Source organism: Chiloscyllium plagiosum, unplaced genomic scaffold (genome assembly GCF_037043375.1).
Source record: "Chiloscyllium plagiosum isolate Xiang-an unplaced genomic scaffold, Cpla_swu_hap1 HiC_scaffold_19, whole genome shotgun sequence".
NCBI lineage: Eukaryota > Metazoa > Chordata > Chondrichthyes > Orectolobiformes > Hemiscylliidae > Chiloscyllium > Chiloscyllium plagiosum.
Window position 1 is genome coordinate 46,989,838 of NW_028270157.1, and position 19,923 is coordinate 47,009,760.

A 19,923-nucleotide genomic window follows, 5' to 3' on the forward strand; every position below is an offset into this window, starting at 1 on the left:
TGGTTCAGGAGAAGGCAAGGTCAAGAACCATCTTAAGACTTGAGTTTTGTAATAACATTGTCTATTACATACCAAGTCGAAACACTACAACACATGGTATATCAAGATACAGGAGGCTCTAATCCTACTGTTATATAATTGAAAGGCTATTCCATAATCTCTACTGTCCGCTGATAGTCAGACCAGAGTCACTGAGTCATAGAGATGCACAGCATGGAAACAGACCCTTCAGTCCAACTCGTCCATGCCAACCAGGTATCCTACCCTAATCTAGTCCCATTTGCCAGCACTTGGCCCATATCCCCCCAAACCCTTCCTATTCATATACCCATCCAAATACCTTTTAAATGTTGCAATTGTACTAGCCTTTAGCACTTCCTCTGGCAGTTCATTCCATACATGCACTACCCTCTGTGTGAAAAAGTTGCCGCTTAGGTCCCTTATATCTTTCTCCTCTCAGCCTAAACCTATTCTTTGCTGAGGGAATTTCTTTCTCTCAGCAAAGAATATTCAAGAAATCAAAGATCCACCTGGATTGCAGTGTAGTAATAAACTACACCTGAATACTTCATTCTCAAGCAGTAGACTTTCAGTTCAGTCACTTTTGAAATCTTTAAAACAAACTGCACAGTGGGATTTCTGTTTTTAAGTGATGAGATACTAACTAGTAGATTATATGTTTTGTAAGTAGTTGCAATAAAGCACTGTCATTTAATGCACTGAGGAAATGTATTTGATTTATGCTGTTAACATAATCCATTGGAACAATACACAGGAGGTGGTGTTGGATGTCTTAAAGGTGGATCAATCCCCAGGACCTGATCAGGTGTACCCTAGAACTCTATGGGAAGCTAGGGAAGTGATTGCTGGGCCTCTTGTTGAGATATTTATATTATCAATAGTCACATGTGAGGTGCTGGAGGACTGGAGATTGGCTAATGTGGTGCCACTGTTTAAGAAATGTGATAAGGAAGAATCGGGGAACTATACAACGGTGAACCTGACATCAGTGGTGGGCAACCAGTGTTGGAGGGGAACCTGAAGGACAGGATTTACAAGTATTTGGAAGGGCAAGGACTGATTAGGGATAGTCAACATAGCCTTGTGCGTGGGAAGTCATATCTCATTAACTTGATTTAGTTTTTTGGAGAAGTAACAAAGGGGATTGATGCAGGCAGAGTGGGGGACATGATCTCTAAGGACTTCAGTAAGGCGTTCAACATGGTTCCTCAAGGTAGACTGGTTAGCAAGGATAGATCACATGGAACACAGGGAAAACTAGCTATTTGGATACAGAACTGGCTCGAACGTAGAAGACAGGGGTTGATGGTGGAGGGATGCCTTTCAGACTGGAGGCCTGAGACCAGTGGAGTGTCACAAGGATCGGTGCTGGGTCCAGTGCTTTTCATCATTTATATAAATGATTTGGATGTGAATGTAGGAGGTAGAGTTAGTAAGTTTGCAGATGACACTAAAATTGGAGTTGTAGTAGACAACAACGAAGATTACCTCAGAATACAATGGAATCTTGATCAGATGGACAATGGGCCGAGGAGTGGCAGATAGAGTTTAATTTAGATAAATGTGAAGTGCTGCATTTTGGAAAGGCAACTCAGGGCAGGACTTAAACACTTAATGGTAAGGTCCTGAAAGAGGTTGCTGAACAAAAAGACCTTGGAGTGCAGATTCATAGTTCCTTGAAAGTGGAGTTGCAGGTTGATAAGATAGTGACGAAGGCATTTGGTAAGCTTTCTTTTACTGGTCACAGCATTGAGTATATGAGTTGGAAGGTCATGCTGCGGCTGTACAGGACATTGGTTAGGCCACTTTTGGAATATTGTGTGCAATTCTGGTCTCCCTCCTATCAAAAAGAAGGAAGCATATGTCAGGTATAGACAGGATAGATTGAGTGAATCGTTACAGTATAAAGGAAGTAGGAGTATACTTAAGAGGGAAATCAGGAGGGCAAAAAAGGGAGATGAGATAGCTTTGGCAAATAGAATTAAGGAGAATCCAAAGGGTATTTACAAATATATTAAGGACAAAAGGATAACTAGAGAGAGAATAGGGCCCCTCAAAGACTAGCAAGGCGGCTTTTGTGTGGAGCCACAGAAAATGGGGGAGATACTAAATGAATATTTTGCATCAGTATTTACTGTGGAAAAGGATATGGAAGCTATAGACTGTAGGGAAATAGATGGTGACATCTTGCAAAATGACCAGAATACAGAGGAGGAAGTGCTGGATGTCTTGAAACGGTTAAAGGTGGATAAATCCCCAGGAACTGATCAGGTGTACCCGAGAACTCTGTGGGAAGCTAGAGAAGTGATTGCTGGGCCTCTTGCTAAGATATTTGTATCATCGATAGTCACAGGTGAGGTGCTGGAAGACTGAAGATTGGCTAACGTGGTGCCATTGTTTAAGAAGGGCGGTTAGGACAAGCCAGGGACCTATAGACCAGTGAGCCTGACCTCAGTGGTGGGCAAGTTGTTGGAGGGAATCCTGAGGGACTGGATGTACATGTCTTTGGAATGGCAAGGACTGATTAGGGATAGTCAACATGGCTTTGTGTGTGGGAAATCATATCTCACAAACTTGATTGAGTTTTTTGAAGAAGTAACAAAGAAGATTGATGAGGGCAGAATGGTAGATGTGATCTATATGGTCTTCAGTAAGGCGTTCGACAAGGTTCCCCATGGGAGACTGAGTAGCAAGGTTAGATCTCATGGAATAAAGGGAGAACTAGCCATTTGGATACAGAAGTGGCTGAAAGGTAGAAGACAGAGAGTGGTGATGGAGGGTTGTTTTTTAGACTGGAGGCCTGTGACCAGTGGAGTGCCACAATGATCGGTGCTGGGTCCTCTACTTTTTGTCATTTACATAAGTGATTTGGATGCGAGCATAAGAGGTACAGTTAGTAAGTTTGCAGATGACACCAAAATTGGAGGTGTAGTGGACAGCAAGGAGGGTTACCTCAGATTACAACAGGATTTGGACCAGATGGGCCAATGGGCTGAAAAGTGACAGATGGAGTTTAATTCAGATAAATGTGAGGTGCTGCATTTTGGGAAAGCAAATCTTAGCAGGACTTATATGATTAATGGTAAGGTCCTAGGGAGTGTTGCTGAACAAACAGACCTCGGAGTGCAGGTTCATAGCTCCTTAAAAGTGGAGTCGTAGGTAGATAGGATAGTGAAGAAGGCATTTGTTATGCTTTCTTTTATTGGTCAGAGTATTGAGTACAGGAGCTGGGAGGTCATGTTGCGACTGTACAGGACATTGATTAGGCCACTGTTGGAATATTGCGTGCAATTCTGGTCTCCTTCCTATCGGAAAGATGTTGTGAAGCTTGAAAGGGTTCAGAAAAGATTTACAAGGATGTTGCCAGGGTTGGAGGATTTGAGCTATAGGGAGAGGCTGAACAGGCTGGGGCTGTTTTCCCTGGAGCGTCGGAGGCTGAGGGGTGACCTTATAGAAGTTTACAAAATTGAGGGGCATGGATAGGATAAATAGAGAAAGTCTTTTCCCTGGGGTCAGGGAGTCCAGAACTAGAGGGTTTAGGGTGAGAGGGGAAAGATATAAAAGAGACCTAAGGGGCAACTTTTTCACGCAGAGGGTGGTATGTGTATGGAATGAGCTGCCAGAGGAAGTGCTGGAGGCTGGTACAATTGCAACATTTAAGAGGCATTTGGATGGATATATGAATACGAAGGGTTTGGAGGGATATGGGCCATTTGCTGGCAGGTGGGACTAGATTGGGTTGGGATATTTGGTCGGCATGGACAGGTTGGACCGAAGGGTCTGTTTCCATGCTGTACATCTCTATGACTCTATGAAAGGATATTGTGAAACGTGAAAGGCTTCAGAAAAGATTTACAAGAATGTTGCCAGGGTTGGAGGGATTGAGCTATAGGGAGAGGCTGAATAGGCTGGGCCCGTTTTCCCTGGAGAATCAGTGGCTGAGGGGTGACCTTACAGAAGTTTATTAAATCCTGAGGGGCAAGGATAGGGTAAGTAGACAAGTTCTTTTCCCTGAGATGGGGGCAGTCCAGAACTAGGGAGCATAGGTTTAGGATGAAAGGGGAAAAATTTAAAAGGGATCTAAGGGTCATCTTTTTCACACAAAAGGTGGTGAATGTATGGAATGAGCAGCCAGAAGAATTGGTGGAGGCTGGTACAATAACAATACTTAAAAGGCATCTGAATGGATATATTGCTATGAAGATGTAGCGTACCTTGAAGAGAGTGAAGGACTTGGCAAGTACACTGAGTGCTGGAGAATTTACAAAGTAACATTTGATTCAGAACAAACAGCAATCGCTGAGTTGCTATGAAACAAAAACACAAATTTGAATTCGGCCAATCAGTTTAAACTGTACCCCAAGAAAATATCAAACTCCAATCCAACTTGAATTGAGTATATTGACAATCTTAAAAGCCAGTGACACAATCTGATACTTTGGGGGCTAGGGTCCATGATTTGAACTGGTTTAGACAGATTTGAATAGATTTGGGATTACGAAAAATCCCAGCAGATTTAAACACTTGCAGGTTAGTATCCTAGATCTTTAAATAAAACATAGGTGAGACAATTTGTTTAATTTCAGTGACTTGTGGTTGATTCAATTAAAAGTGAGAGAAGTGGCTCTTAAAATTGCTAAAGAGATTCTGGGATTTAAAGATGATTCTCAAATTTGCCATGAAAGTTTAGTAGGAAAGAAAAAGGCCATACTTTTAGAATTAGTAAAGAAGTTAGATTGGGGTTTAATCAAGGACAAAAGTAAAGTTGAAATTGTAAGGGAATTACTCAAACACTTACGTGTGTCAGAGAAACAGACAAGTGCAGTAGAGGTAGGAAAAACTTAAATTATAATTGAGGAAAATTGAGTTAGAAGATCAACAAAGAGAGAGAGGAAAAAGAGAGATGGAAGGTTCCTGGCTGATCAAAGAGAGAGAAGAAAGGGAGAGGGAAGGGAGAGGGAAAGAGAGAGAAAAGAAAGGGAGAAAGAAAGAGGTAGAGAAGAAAGGGAGAGAGAGAGAAGAGAGACAAAGATAGAGATAATTTGAACTTGAGAAGTTGCGACTTAGTCAGTTAACAAGATGGAGATTAAAAGAGAAGGTAGTGATATATATATATAAACTTGTCAAAACTCTGCCACATTTTCATGAGAAAGACGTTGAAGCCTTCTTTATTTCATTCGAAAATTTGGCTCGGCTGATGGAGTGGTCCGAGGATTTATGGGTAATGCTAGTTCAGACTAAACTGGTTGGCAGAGCTAGTGAGGTATTTGCCGCGTTGTCAGATGAGGTGTCAAGAGATTATGAAGAGGTCAAACAGGCTATTTTTAAATGCTTATGAATTGATACCGGAAGCACAGGTAGACAATTCAGAAACACAAAGAAGGAACCAAGTCAGACTTATGTTGAGTTTGAAAGAATTAATCATAGCCATGTTGATCAATGGGTGCGTGCTTTGAAAATAGATAAGACCTTTGAGGCTCTAAGAGAGATTATTCTGCTGAGGAGTTTAAAAACTCACTTCCAGAGATGGTAAGAATTCACGTGGAGGAACAGACGGTTCAGGAAGTGAGAAGGGCAGCAGAATTAGTAGATGAGTACATGTTGGTGCATAAGACAAGCTTCCGGCCAGAATTTCATCCTGTGAGGGGTAGAAGTTGGGAGAAGGGGAGATCCTACAATACTACACCAAGAGTAGAGAGCACTGGTAAGATATTACCACAGGTTAAAGAAAACCAACAGGGTGGGCAGGAGGTGAAAGGCCTCAGGCGTTTTCACTGTAATGGAATGGGACACAAAATTACAGTGCCAATGGTTTCAGAAGGGCACTGGGAAAAGCTGTTTTCACTGCCAGAAGGTGGGACACAAAAAGACACAGTGTAAAGAAGGGCGCTGTGGGAAAAGATGTGCAAAAAGAAGCTAAGCCAGTGGCATTAGTGAGGGTGGTAAAGGAGACCCCAAGAAGAGCCGAGGAGCTGCAGCAGAGTGCACAGCCGAGGCAGGGGCTGGGTATGGAGTTAGTACCTGATCTCACCTCTGTGGGTAAAGAATTCACCTCTGTGGGTAAAGTTTACTCAGAAAGAACAGGGGGAGAAGGACAAGAAATTATAATTTTGGAGATACAGGATCTAACCTGATAGTCGCTGATAGTAAGGGATGAGCAAATATGCACTCTTTCTGATCTGTTACCCGAGGGTGTGGTAATTTGTGGGATAGATGGACAGAAATTCAGTATTCCCCTATGTAAGATCAGGTTGGAGTGCCAACTTAAGACTGGGAAAGTTACAGTGGGAGTGAGTGACAGAGTATCAGTTCCAGGAGTTCAGTTTGTTCTTGGGAATGATTTGGCAGGATCCAAGATGGGAGTGACACCTTGTTGTGGAGAAGCCCAAGGAAGACCAAGAAACTGAGGAGTTAAAACAGAATATCCTGGTATTTTCCAGACTGTGTGGTAAACCAGGTCCCACTATCATAAGTCACAGCACTAAGTGAAAAGTCAAGAGAAAGATGAAGGACTTGAGGTTCAGTTAGTGGACACCCTGTTTGACGTAATCGGGCAGGAAAAGCCTGAACAGGCAGAGAGTCAGGCATAAATGTTTAGTCCTGAAAGGCTAAGAGACATGCAATAGCAAGACAAGACAATAAAAGATATAAATGCGGATGTGTACTCTGAAGAGGAGGCAGAGAATATTCTGGAGGGCTATTATCTGATAGATAGAATCCTAAGGTGGAAAGGGAGACCACGGCAGGTTAGTGCAGAGGGAAAATGGGCCAAAGTGCACCAGATTGTGTTGCCGGTAGCATACAGACAGGAGGAGTTATGGGTAGCACATGAACTACCTGTAGGAGGTCACCTAGGGGTACAAAAACATTTTTATTGGCCTGGAGTGCACAAGGATGTGGCTAACTTCTGCCGTATGTGTCAGACATGCCAAATGGTGGGTAAGCCAGAGATGGTAATAAAACCAGCACCCTTGTTGCCAATTCCTGCATTTGAGGAACTTTTCACGTGTTTATAATTGATTGTGTAGGTCTCCTCCCAAGAACTAAACATGGGAAACAGTATTTGTAAACCATAATGGACATGTATACCAGATTTCCGGAAGCAATTCCATCATGGAGTATTAAGACAAAAAGGGTCGTCGAGGAGTCAATAGCTTTCTTCATACGGTATAGGCTACCCAGAGAGATTCAGTTGGACCAAAGGTCAGATTTTACTGCTAGGTTGTTTAAGGAGGTTATGAATAGCTTAGGTATCAGCACGTTAAATCATTGCGTACCATCCTGAATCCCAGGGAGCTTTAGAAAGTTGGTATCAGATCTTGAAGACCATGTTGAGAGCATACTCTTAGGATTACCCGAATAATTGGGATAAAGGTATCCTATTCGTATTGTTTGCTATCAGAGATGCCCCAAATGAATCTACTCAGTTTACTCCCTTTGAGTTACTACTCGGTCATGAAGTGAGAGGCCCTTTGAAATTAAAGAAAAATTGACAGGACCAAATTATGTATCGGAGGTGAGGGAGCTACTAAATCGAGTTAGGTGAGTTAGCTAAACAGCATCTAAAGAGGGCACAGTGTAGAATGAAGCAGGTGGCAGACAAATATCTGAGACGCAGACGTTTTCCCGAATGGGATATGTGTTAGTACTGTTACCAGTGATAGGAGATCCCTTCAAAGCCAGGTTTAGGGGTGCCTATCAAACTGAGAAAAAGTTGAGTCAGGTGAACTATTTAGTAAAGATGCCAGATAGGAAAAAATGGTATGGGTATGTCATGTGAACATGTTGAAAGCGTATGACACGAGAGAGAAAGAACTGGAGAAACAGGTGTTAGTTACTGCCCTGCAGAGTGAGGAATCAAATTGAGATGACATGGATTTTGAGGTGCCTCAAAATAGATGAAAAAATGAAGAAGTCTTTGAGGAGCGGGATAGATTAGTAAGTTATCTGTCTTAGGAGCATATAACGAAGTTGAAAGATTTGTTACTACAGTACAAGGACATATTTAAGTATCAGATGGGAGGACTAATCCTATTGTAACTGAAGTAGACGTAGGGTATACTGCTCCGATAAAACAACACTCCTATCAGCTTAATTCCTTTAAAGCCAAACAGGTCCAGATGGAGGTGGAGGCCATGCTCGATGAGGACATTATCGAACCAAGCCAGAGCGAGTGGAGTTCACAACCTGGACGGGACTCAACGATTCTGCATGGATTATTGGAAGGTCAACGCTGTTACAAAATCTGACTCATTTCGAATTCCGAGATTGGAGGACTGTATTGAGAAAGTTGGTCAAGCCAGTTATATCACCAAGTTGGACGAAATGTGCAGTTACTAGCAGGTAACTTTATCAGAATTGGTGAAAGAAATTTCTGCATCTGTAACCTCAAATGGGCTATATCAGTTTAAAGTGATGCCCTTTGGAATGAGGAACATACCTGTCACATTCCAAAGACTCATGAACAGAGTTGTGGCTGGGTTAACAAACTGTGCAGTCTATTTGGACAATGTAGTGATCTTTAGTAAGCCCTGGAAAGATCACATGGTATAGTTGGCAGAGCTCTTTGAACGTCTATGAGAAACAAAACTGGTGATAAACTTAAATAAAACAAAATTTGCGAAAGCAGAGGTGACATTCTTGGAACATAACATCGGTCATGGAAGGATGACCCCACGGAACGCAAAGATGAAGGCCATCAAGGAATTTCCATGACCAACCTCGAACAAAGAGGTGCTTCGATTCTTAGGACTCAGTGGATTCAATCAGAAGTTTGTTTCAAACTTCAGCAGTGTAGTGCCACTGTTAACTGATTTGCTGAAGAACACAAAGTTTCGGTGGACAGAACCATGCCAGGAGGCATTCAACCATTTGAAATCGATATTAACCACCAAGCCAGTTTTAGCGACACCAACATTTCAAAACCTCTTAAAGTCGCCATTGATGCTGGTGACATTGGAATTGGAGCTGTACTCCTACAAGAAGATGAGGATGGGATGGAACTGCTAGTTGGTTACTTTTTGAAGAAGATCAACAGCCACCAGAGGAAATACTCCACATTCGAAAAGGAACTGCTGAGTTTGGTACTGGCCATACAGCATTTTAACGTGCGTGTCATGAACATTGTGTCGGAGATGGTTGTGTACACTTTTCACAATCCGCTTACATTCTTTGAATGTTTTAAATATATGAATATGAGACTATTTCGTTGCAGTCTTATGTTACAGGCTTTTAATTTAAAAATCATACATGTTGCGGGTTGGAAGAATGTAATTGCAGATGCATTATCGCGATTTAACTGATAGAGTTCAGATTAGATTTGTCTTATACATATACAGGTATATGGGAAAAAGTTAATGTGAACTTATATTAAAGTTATTTGTATGTTAGGGTAATGCGTTTTAAAAGTAAAGTAGAGAGAAAAATGAAGCATCTTTTCATTCTGATGGTTCATTTTTTCTTAAGCGGGGAGGTGTTATGAAAATGTGGGTGTACCTCTAAGAGAGTGAAGGACTTGGCAAATATACCAAGTGCTGGAGAATTTACACAGTAACGTTTGATTCAGAACAAACAGCAATCGCTGAGTTGCTATGAAACAAAAACACAAATTTGAATTCGGCCAATCAGTTTAAATTATACCCCGAGAAAATATCAAACTCCAATCTAGTTTGAATTGAGTATATTGACAATCTTAAAAGCCAATGACGCAATCTGATGCTTTGGGGGAGGGGGGGGGGTATAAGACCGGGGAAAAATTGAATAGTTGAGAGGAGAATTGACAAGCCCAGCATGTAAACAGACTGCCGGAAAATCTCTCTCTTAAAACTACCTTTTCAATCAGTCACCTGTGATGCAGAAATTTCTCAGAAAAATAAGACATAGTAAGATCCAAATAGAAGAACGAAAGCTGCCTGGTTTTGAGATAAGAAGAGTGGTTTTGTAAATCTTAATTGGGAATTTTATTGGACTAGTATTATAGAAAGGAAGGTAAAAGATTGGTCAGAGGAAGAAATGGTAAATAGTTGTTAGTTAATTATTCTCTGTTATACTTTAAGAAATAAAGTTGTTAATTTTTAACTTTAAATACTTCTTGGCCACTCAAATTATTACAGATTACTGCACAGAATAAATCTTTTCTGTGTTGCTGATTTTAAATTAAGCAGGTGGGTTTACCCCATGGCATAACTAAATGAATAGGAAGGGTTTAGAGGGATATGTGCTAAATGCTGGCAAATGGGACTAGATTAGTTTAGGATATTTTGTCAGCATGGATGAGTTGGACTGAAGAGTCTGTTTCTGTGTTCTACATCTCTGTGACTCTATGGCTTTATAGCTAAGAAGTATGGTTACTGTGAGAGGAGACTTTACCGAAGTGAGACAAGGGTCAAGTGAATAGAACTGAGAGCTTGATTTGTAGTGTAAATTTGATGCAAAGACAAATGTGCTTTTATGAAGATATACTGCCAGAGGAGAGATGACTATTTAGAGGAGAGATGACTGAAAACAAAAACAAAAGCTGGAAATCAGTATGTCAGGCAGCATCCATGGACAGAGAGCAAGCTAACATTTCGAGCCTAGATGACTCTTCACCAGAGCTGACGTAAAGTGTGGAGGGAGCAGTATTTATGCAACAGTAAGTGGAGGGGTGGAGTGCTGGGGAGAAAGAGTGTTGATAGTGTGGATTATCAGACTGTGAGAATGGCAGAATGATGGTGTATCGAATGTCAAACTTGAAAGAAAAGATGGCCCCACTGGATGGGGGGGAAGAGAGACAGGACACAGTGACAGAGAATACAGTAGTTAAAGTTAAAAGGGAAGAAATGGGAGTGAGTTCACAATCCGAAGGTGTTGAACTCAATATTAAGTCCAGAAAAGTCCTTAGTCTGAAGATAAGATGTTATTTCTCCAGTTTGTGCTGTGATTTGCTGGAGCATTGCAGCATGTTGAGGACAGAGAAGTAGGCATGTGAACAGGATGCTGTGTTCGAATTACCAGCTATGGGAAAGTCAGGGTCACGCCTGCACACGTACTGGTGGTGTCACCCTGTCTGCATTTGGTTTCTCCAATGTAGAGTAGGCGACATTGGGTGCAGTGAATTCAATAGAACAGACTGGAAGAGATACAGGTGAAATGCTGCTTAGTTGGAAAGACTGTTTAGGCCCTTGGATGCTGACCAGGGAAGAGGTGAAGGGGCAGGTTTTGCACTTTTTGCAGTTACATGTGAAGGTACCGTGGGAAGATAGCGTGATGTTGGGTATCATTCTGGAATGGTCTAGGGTGTCCTGGAGGGAACAGTCACTGTGAAATACAGACAGGGGGAGTGAGGGGCTGGCATTCTGTGGAGACAGATAGGATGAAAAGTAAGGACAACGGGTACCTAGTCGCGCTGTTGTGAGTGATGGGAAGGGAAAGGGCAGACGTTTCAGTGATAGGTCAGATGTGGTTGAGGGCCCTCAACCACAGTGGGTGGGAAACCACGGTCATGGAATAAGGAAGCCATGTCAGGATCACTGCTTGGAGAGTGGCATCATCCAAACAGACACGACATAAGTGAAGGAATGGGAGAATGGGATGGAATCCGTACTCTGGATTGTGAACATGGATTGTGAAGAGCTGTAGGTAGCTATGGCAGTCAGTAGCTTTGCAGCGATGGCAGGAGACAGTTTATTCCCTGAAAAGGAGACAGAAGGGTCAAGGAAAGAAAGAATTATCAGAGATGGACCATGTGAAAGTTGTAGAGGGATTTAAATTGGAGGCAAAATTAACAAATTTTTCAAGTCCCAGGTGGGAGCCTGAAGTAATACTGAAATAGTTGTCAATGTATCTAAAAAAGAGTTGTGGGAGGGGGCCAGTGTAGGACTGGAACAAGGATTGTTCCATATACCGTTTAAACAGGCAGGCATAACTGGGACCCATGTGGGTGCCCAGAGCCATTCCTTTGACTTGGCAGAAGTGAGATAGAGTCATAGAGATGTACAGCATGGAAACCGACCCATCCATGCTAACCAGATGTCCCAACCCAATCTAGTCCGACTTGCCAGCACCCGGCCCATATCCCTCCAAACCCTTCCTATTCATATACCCATCCAAATGCCTCTTAAATATTGCAATTGTATCAGCCTCCACCACTTCCTCTGGCAGCTCATTCCATACACGTACCACCCTCTGTGTGAAAAAGTTGCCCCTTAGGTCTCTTTTATATCTTTCCCCTCTCACCCTAAACCTATGCCCTTTAGTTCTGGACTCCCCGACCTCAGGGAAAAGACTTTGCCTATTTACCCTATCCATGCCCCTCATAATTTTGTAAATCTCTATAAGGTCACCCCTCAATCTCTGACGCTCCAGGGAAAACAGCCCCAGCCTGTTCAGCCTCTCCCTATAGTTCAAATCCTCCAACCCTGGCAACATCCTTGTAAATCTTTTCTGAACCCTTTCAAGTTTCACAACATCTTTCCGATAGGAAGGAGACCAGAATTGCATCAATATTCCAACAGTAGCCTAATCAATATCCTGTACAGTCGCAACATGACCTCCCAACTCCTGTTCTCAATACTCTGACCAAAAAAGAAAAGCATACCAAATGCCTTCTTCACTATCCTATCTACCTGCAATTCTACTTTCAAGGAGCTATGAACCTGCACTCCAAGGTCTCTTTGTTCAGCAACACTCCCTAGGACCTTACCATTAAGTGTATAAGTCCTGCTAAGATTTGCTTTCCCAAAATGCAGCACCTCGCTTTTATCTGAATTAAACTCCATCTGCCACTCCTCAGCCTATTGGCCCATCTGGTCAAGATCCTGTTGTAATCTGAGGTAACCCTCCTTGCTGTCCACTACACCTCCAATTTTGGTGTCATCTGCAAACGTACTAACTGTACATCTTATGCTCACATCCAAATGCCTCTTAAATGTTGTTATGTAAATGACAAAAAGTAGAAGACCCAGCACCGATCCTTGTGGCACTCCACTGGTCACAGGCCTCCAGTCTGAAAAACAACCCTCCACCATCACCCTCTGTCTTCTACCTTTGAGCCAGTTCTGCATCCAAATGGCTAGTTCTCCTTCTGTTCCGAGAGATCAAACCTTGCTAATCAGTCTCGTGTGGGGAACCTTGTCGAACGCCCTACTGAAGTCCATATAGATCACATCTACCACTCTTCCCTCATCAATCCTCTTTGTTACTTCCTCAAAAAACTCAATCAAGTTAGTGAGACATGATTTCCCACGCACAAAGCCATGTTGACTATCCCTAATCAGTCCTTGCCTTTCCAAATACATGTACATTCTGTCCCTCAGGATTCCCTCCAACAATTTGCCCACCACCGACGTCAGGCTCACCGGTCTATAGTTCCCTGACTTGTCCTTACCACCCTTCTTAAACAGTGGCATCATGTTAGCTAACCTCCAGTCTTCCGGCACCTCATCTGTGACTATCGATGATACAAATATCTTAGCAAGAGGCCCAGCAATCACTTCTCTAGCTTCCCACAGAGTTCTCGGTTACACCTGATCAGTTCCTGGGGATTTATCCACCTTTAACCGTTTCAAGACATCCAGCACTTCCTCCTCTGTGATCTGGACATTTTGCATGATGTCACCATCTATTTACCTACAGTCTGTATCTTCCATATTCTTTTCCACAGTAAATACTGATGCAAAATATTCATTTAGTATCTGCCCAATTTTCTGCGGCTCCACACAAAGGCCGCCTTGCTGATCTTTGAGGGGCTCTATTCCCTCCCTAGTTACCTTTTTGTCCTTAACGTATTTGTAAAAACTCTTTGGATTCTCCTTAATTCTATTTGCCAAAGCTATCTCATGTCCCCTTTTTGCCCTCATGATTTCTCTCTTAAGTATTCTCCAACTTCCTTTATACTCTTCTAAGGATTCACTCAATCTCTACTGTCTATATCTTATATATGCTTCCTTCCTTTTCTTAACCAAACCTTCAATTTCTTTGTCATCCAGCATTCCCTATAGTTATCAGTCTTTCCTTTCACCCTAACAGGAATATACTTCCTCTGGATTCTCGTTACCTCATTCCTGAAAACTTCCCAATTTCCAGCCGTCACTTTACCTGCAAACATCTGCCCCCAATCAGTTTTTGAAAGTTCTTGCCTTATACCATCAAAATTGGCCTTTCTCCAATTTCGAACTTCAACTTTTAGACTCGGTCTATCCTTTTCCATCATTATTTTAAATCTAATCGAATTATTGCCGCTGGCCCCAAAGTGCTCCCCCACTGACACCTCAGTCACCTGCCCTGCCTTATTTCCCAAGAGTAGGTCAAGTTTTGCACCTTCTCTAACAGGTACATCCACATACTGAATCAGAAAATTGTCTTGTACACACTTAACAAATTCCTCTCCATCTAAACCCTTAACACTATGGCAATTCCAGTCTATGTTTGGAAAGTTAAAATCCCCTACTAACGATCCTATTATTCTTACAGATAGCTGAGATCTCCTTACAAGTTTGTTTCTCAATTAAAGGAGAAATTGTTCAGTGAGAGAAGAAGTTTAGTCAAGTGAAGAAGAGTAATGGTGGACGGGAATTGTTAAGGCCTCTGGTCAAGGAAGAAGCTGAGAGGTGTTGGAGAGGATGAAAGGTACAGATTGAGAGGCCTACCTACTGTGGAACCAGGAGTGTAGTGACATTGTGAACCATAATGTGATGCAAATGAAGGGAAAGAGCCAATTAAGAGAGTAGGATTGGTTGATAGTTCTTGTCTTAAAAGTAAAAGTAAGATTTTCAGCTTGTATTTACATTTTTCAGTCTTCTCTTCTCACTTTATTTCTTAAAGATAGCTTCTTAGGTGTAAGCTTGATTCTGGCATTTGTTTTCAGTTTTAAATAAAAAGGGTAACGACCAGGAAATCCCAAAAATCAACTCACAAATTAAATGAAATGCAATACAGGTGACAGGATGGGTGATATGCACCTGCTACAGCATGTGGAAGCTGCATGACAACAAGGTGATCCAGAACAAACACATCTGTCATAAGAGCCATAGCTTATGGAACTTCAGATTTGTGTTGAGAAGCTGAAGTCTGAACTGCAAAAATAGTGGCACAGTTGCTCAATGGTTAGCACTGTTGCCTCACAGCGCCAGTCTCGGGTGACTATCTGTGTGGAGTTTGCACATTCTCCTCGTGTCTGTGTGGGTTTGCTCCGGTTTCTTCCCACAGTTCAAACATGTCTAGGTTAGGTGGATTGGCTCTGCCAAATTGCGCGTAGCTTCCAGGTATGTGCAGACTAAGTGGATTAGTGATGACAATTGCAGGGAGAGGGTAAGGAAGTGGGTCTGGGTGTGGTGCTCTTTGGAGAGGTGGACTCAATGGGTTGAATGATCTGATCCCACACTGTAGGGATTCTGAGATATTGCACCACCCAAGGGAAGGGGAAAATTATAAGATACCTAGCTTCAAGAGGCGGTCACACCTCTTAGGATCAAGTGAAGACTCTGAGACTTGGTAATTCAAACTGGGTCTGTGTTAAGGTCAGGGGGGTGTGACTATAGGTAAGGCAGATATGGTGACCCTAGGGGGTTATGTTTGAGGAGCTTTAGCCTCTGCAATTGTCCAACTCTTATGAGGCTCTTGTAAGCTATATGGATGGGAGTGTGAACTGCAAGGAGGATTAATCATAGCACCATGGCATAGGAGCCATTCAAGTTGTGGAGGAGATAGGAATGTAGTAGTAGTAGTAAATGTTATGTAAAAAAGCAAGAGCGGGTTTCCAACAGGCCGTCAGAGCAGATGGGGTGAGAATAAGTGCCAGAATGTATACAATGTTATTTTTCTAGTAGTATCAGTTGAATCAGGGGTATTCTTCTGAGCCTTGCACCAAACAAATAGGCCTCATTCATCACAACACAACCTAGACTGCAAGGATAAATAATGTATTGCCATATGAAAATTAACACTAGCTCCAGGTTAGAGACTTACTGATTACATGCCAAAGAAATCAGAAGATAAAGTTACTCTCAATGCCCAAAGCTGCCAAGGTTGAGACACTTTGTTTCCCACATCAGTCTCTAGCTCCCTTTACCCACAAGTTAAGTTCAGAGCCACAATGTTTCCTATTAGAGAGTCCATCACTGGAAAAACTAGAGATGGGTTCACTTTTCAAATCAAAGTGACGGAAACACCAATATTAATCACTACTATAATATGTTCTCAGTGGTAATAATTAGAGGGATGAAATAAAATAACCTGGGAATTTTAGAAATATTTATATTAGCAGCTGTTTCAAGTGCAAGTAGCTCCAATGTAAAGGTGGTCAATGTGTAAAACATTGGGGTACAGTGTGTTGAATCAGGTCATTGTATGCTTAGCATCAATAGACAGCAGAATATTATTGTGCGACCAAGCTTCATAATTATGCATTTATATATACCATCTGGTGTTGAATGTAACATTGAGTTTGTCCTAAGAATCATTCATGATTAAGCATTATTATTTGAACTAGATAAGAAAGTCAGCATGCAATTTTGTTGTTTATTTTCAATACTTACTCTGGGCTTGAATGCAATTAACTTCAAAATCATTTCAACTGTGAACAGTCCGGTGAAGAGCATATTAAGGACATCCATGGCTTGACCAAATGTCTGTGATTGGCCATAGTGCTTAGAAAAAAGAAACAAAGAATTAGATAAAAATCCATGATTTCAGGAGGAATTAACATTTCACGACAGCATTACGAGAGCAGTTCATTTTTAAATAAAATCTATTTCATTTGTTTAGAATCTAATTTACACTAAGTTCTACTAATTTTAAAGGAAGAATATTATGCATATAAGTGAATCGCCTTTTTTCAGCAAAGCCACTTTCTATTTGCCATTTCTTACAATTGTGCCATTTTCATTTCTGTTTTGCATACAAAGTAAATGGAAAATAAAAAATAGGCCTGTTGCTGAACAAGTAAATTTAACTTTAAATTGGTAAATAGAGATTTGTATCACATGATTTGACTCCACATATTTTTCAATAATGCCCTTCTTCAGCAAAAGGCAATAACATTTATCTAAATTAGTAAACATGAGTAAACAGCTAAATAAAACTCTTAAATTTCAAATTACATTTTTAGTCCAGATAGGTTGCTTTTAGTTAATTAAGACTTAGTATGTCATTAAAATTCACACAAAAGCACCAACCCAATATTTTCCTTGCCCCATTTATTGGTAACTGATAACTTTACATGAATTTCAGTGCCAAGTCTAGTGCGATATTAATGGAGCACAACTTATAAGAACAGAGGTTTAAAAAGTTGGCATAAATCATTCGCACTTCAGACCTACTTTGCAATAAAGTGAAATTGGAAAGGGACTTTTGACTAATCATATAAATCAGTCTGTCACTAATCTACAACAGTTTCATTTAGTGGATAAGCTTATCTGGTTGGAGGTTCAACTTTGCTATCCTGTCTTTTGCCAATGTAGGAACATATAGAAAAGCAGAGAAAATCAGACAAAGGCTTCTAGGCTTATACATTTTACTCTGCATCTGTGAACTTCAGAGATTGTGCTCTAATTTCAGTTGGCTGGATGGCTGGCTTATAACACAGAGATGCCAACAACATGGTTCAGTTCCTGCAAAGGCTGAGGTTACCATTAAAGACTCACCTTCTCAACCTCTCCCCTCTCCTGAGGTGTGATTACTCTCAGATTAAATCACCACCAGTCATCTGTCTCTCTGAGAGAGAGTAACCCCATGGTTTGGTAAGACTATGGCCAGTTTACCTTTATGCACACATGACTTATATCAATAACTTGGATGAGCAAAATGAAGGCATGGTAGCTAAGTTTGAAGATGAAACAAAGATGTGTAGGAAATTTTGCTGTGAAAGGGACTTAAAGGGGATGCAAATCGATGTGGACAGGTTACATGAGTAGGAAAGATCTGGAGTATAATGTGGGAAATTGTGAAGTTGTTCATCTTGGACATGTAAAATAAAAACAAACAGTATTACTTCAACAGTGAATGCCTGCAGAATTCCAAAGTGCAGAAGGATCAAAGTGTTCTATTGCTTGAGTCACAAAATGTTTAGAACGCAGATAGAGCAAATAATAAAGAAGGCGAATGGAACTCCATTCCTTATTATGAGAGGAACTGAACATTAAGGAAGTTATGTTTCAGTTATATAGGGCATTGGTGAGACTACGTCTCAAATACTGTGTGCAGCTTTGGAGTCCTTATTTAAGAAATGTTGTAAATAAAGGTGGTTCAATAAAATGGATGGGTTGCCTTATGAAGAAAGGTTAAATAAATTGGGCTTGTTTCCACTAGTATTTAGAAGAATTTGTGGTGAGAAGTTTGAAGTGTATGAGATCCTGAACAGACTTGACAAGGTGGGCGTGGTAGGGGCACTTCCTCTTATGGGTGAGCCTGGAAACTAGGAGGCATTGTTTAAAAATTAGGGGTTGCTCTTTTCGGACAGAAATGAGGGGAAATTTTCTTTCTCTTAGAGGGTTATGAGACTTTGGAATGGCATTAGATATGAAGTCAGTAAATTTCTTTTTTAAAGCAGACCTAGATAGATTCTCGCAAAGTCCTCCAGATTGTGCTGGAGTACAAACCTGCTGTTTTGGTGTTGCCAGATCTGTTCAAAGTCTGTCCCATTTAGCACAGTCACAGTGCCACGCAACACGATGGAGATTACTCTCAATGTGAAAGTGGGACTTTATCTCCACAAGGACTGTGTGGTTTGTCACTCTTACCAATACTGTCATATACAGATGATTCTGCAGCTGGCAGATTGGTAAGAGTCATAGAGATGTACAGCACGGAAACAACTCGTCCATGCCGACCAGACATCCCAAACCAATCTAGTCCCACCTGCCAGCAGCTGGCCCATATCCCTCCAAACCCTTCTTATTCATTTCCCATATAGATGCCTTTTAAGTGTTGCAAGTGTACCAGCCTCCACCACTTCCTCTGGCAGCTCGTTTCACACACGTACCACCCTTTGGTGAAAAGGTTGTGCCTTAGGTCTCTTTAATATCTTTCCCCTCTCATCCTAAACCTATACCCTCTAGTTCTGGATTCCCCCACCCCAGGGAAGAGACAGATGAGGTCAAGTATGCTTCTTCCTCTTCTTGGTTCCCTCATCGTCTGCCACAGATCCAGTCTAGCAGCTATGTCTTTTAGGACCTGACCAGCTGGATAAGTAGAGCCACTCTTGGTGGTGGACATTGAAATCTCCCACACAGAGTACATTTTGTGCCCTTGCCATCCTCAGTGCTTCCTCTAAGTGTTGTTCAACATGGTGGAGTACCAATTCATCAGCCGAGGGAGCATGGTATGTGGTAATCAGCAAGAGGTTTCCTGACCCACGTTTAACCTGAAGCCATGAGACTTCATGGGATCCGGAGGACTCCCAGGGCAAGTTCCTCCTGACTGTATACCACTGTGCCATCACCTCTGCTGGGTCTGTCCTGCAGGTGAAACTTTATTGGAGAATATTTAATTTTTAAAACAGCATAACTCTGCACTCTATCCCTACACCTCAAATGAGTAGTAAAACCTGAACTGCACTGCTAAAATGGTAAATGACTCACAAAATGAAATGGAGGTGATTTTTATCACCAAATAGGTACATTTCAATATTATGCAATTCTGAGGAAGGGTCAGTCGACCTGAAACGTTAACTCTGATTTCTCTCCAAAGATGCTGCCAGACCTGCTGAGCGTTTCCAGCAATTTCTGTTTTTGTTTCAATATTATGTACCTGGATGTGAGGCATTGCCTGAGAAAAGTATAAAGTTAAAAAATCAGTTAGAAAGAAGTTGAAGTCCACAGCAGAGTACATGCAATTTTTTTTCCTCCATTTTCCCTATGATAGGAAAAGCAGTCAGTCTCCTTTATTGATGTGTACATTTCCTGCCCAATGTTTCCTCTTTGCACT

The 19,923-nt window shown here is 41.6% G+C and overlaps 1 protein-coding gene across 21 annotated transcripts in view; it reads right to left on the reverse strand.

The window, feature by feature from the left end:
- The window catches only part of LOC122559424 (calcium voltage-gated channel subunit alpha1 C), a 1,175,809-nt gene that overhangs the window by 328,850 nt on the left and 827,036 nt on the right, over positions 1–19,923 (reverse strand). For all 21 annotated transcript variants that reach the window (XR_015760447.1, XM_087997307.1, XM_087997306.1 and 18 more), the window contains one exon: positions 16,536–16,646. Coding sequence is in view for 20 of the 21 variants with exons in the window: in XM_087997307.1 (XP_087853433.1) it covers positions 16,536–16,646 (111 nt within the window). In the remaining variant the exon portion in view is untranslated. The remainder of the gene's footprint in view (positions 1–16,535; positions 16,647–19,923) is intronic.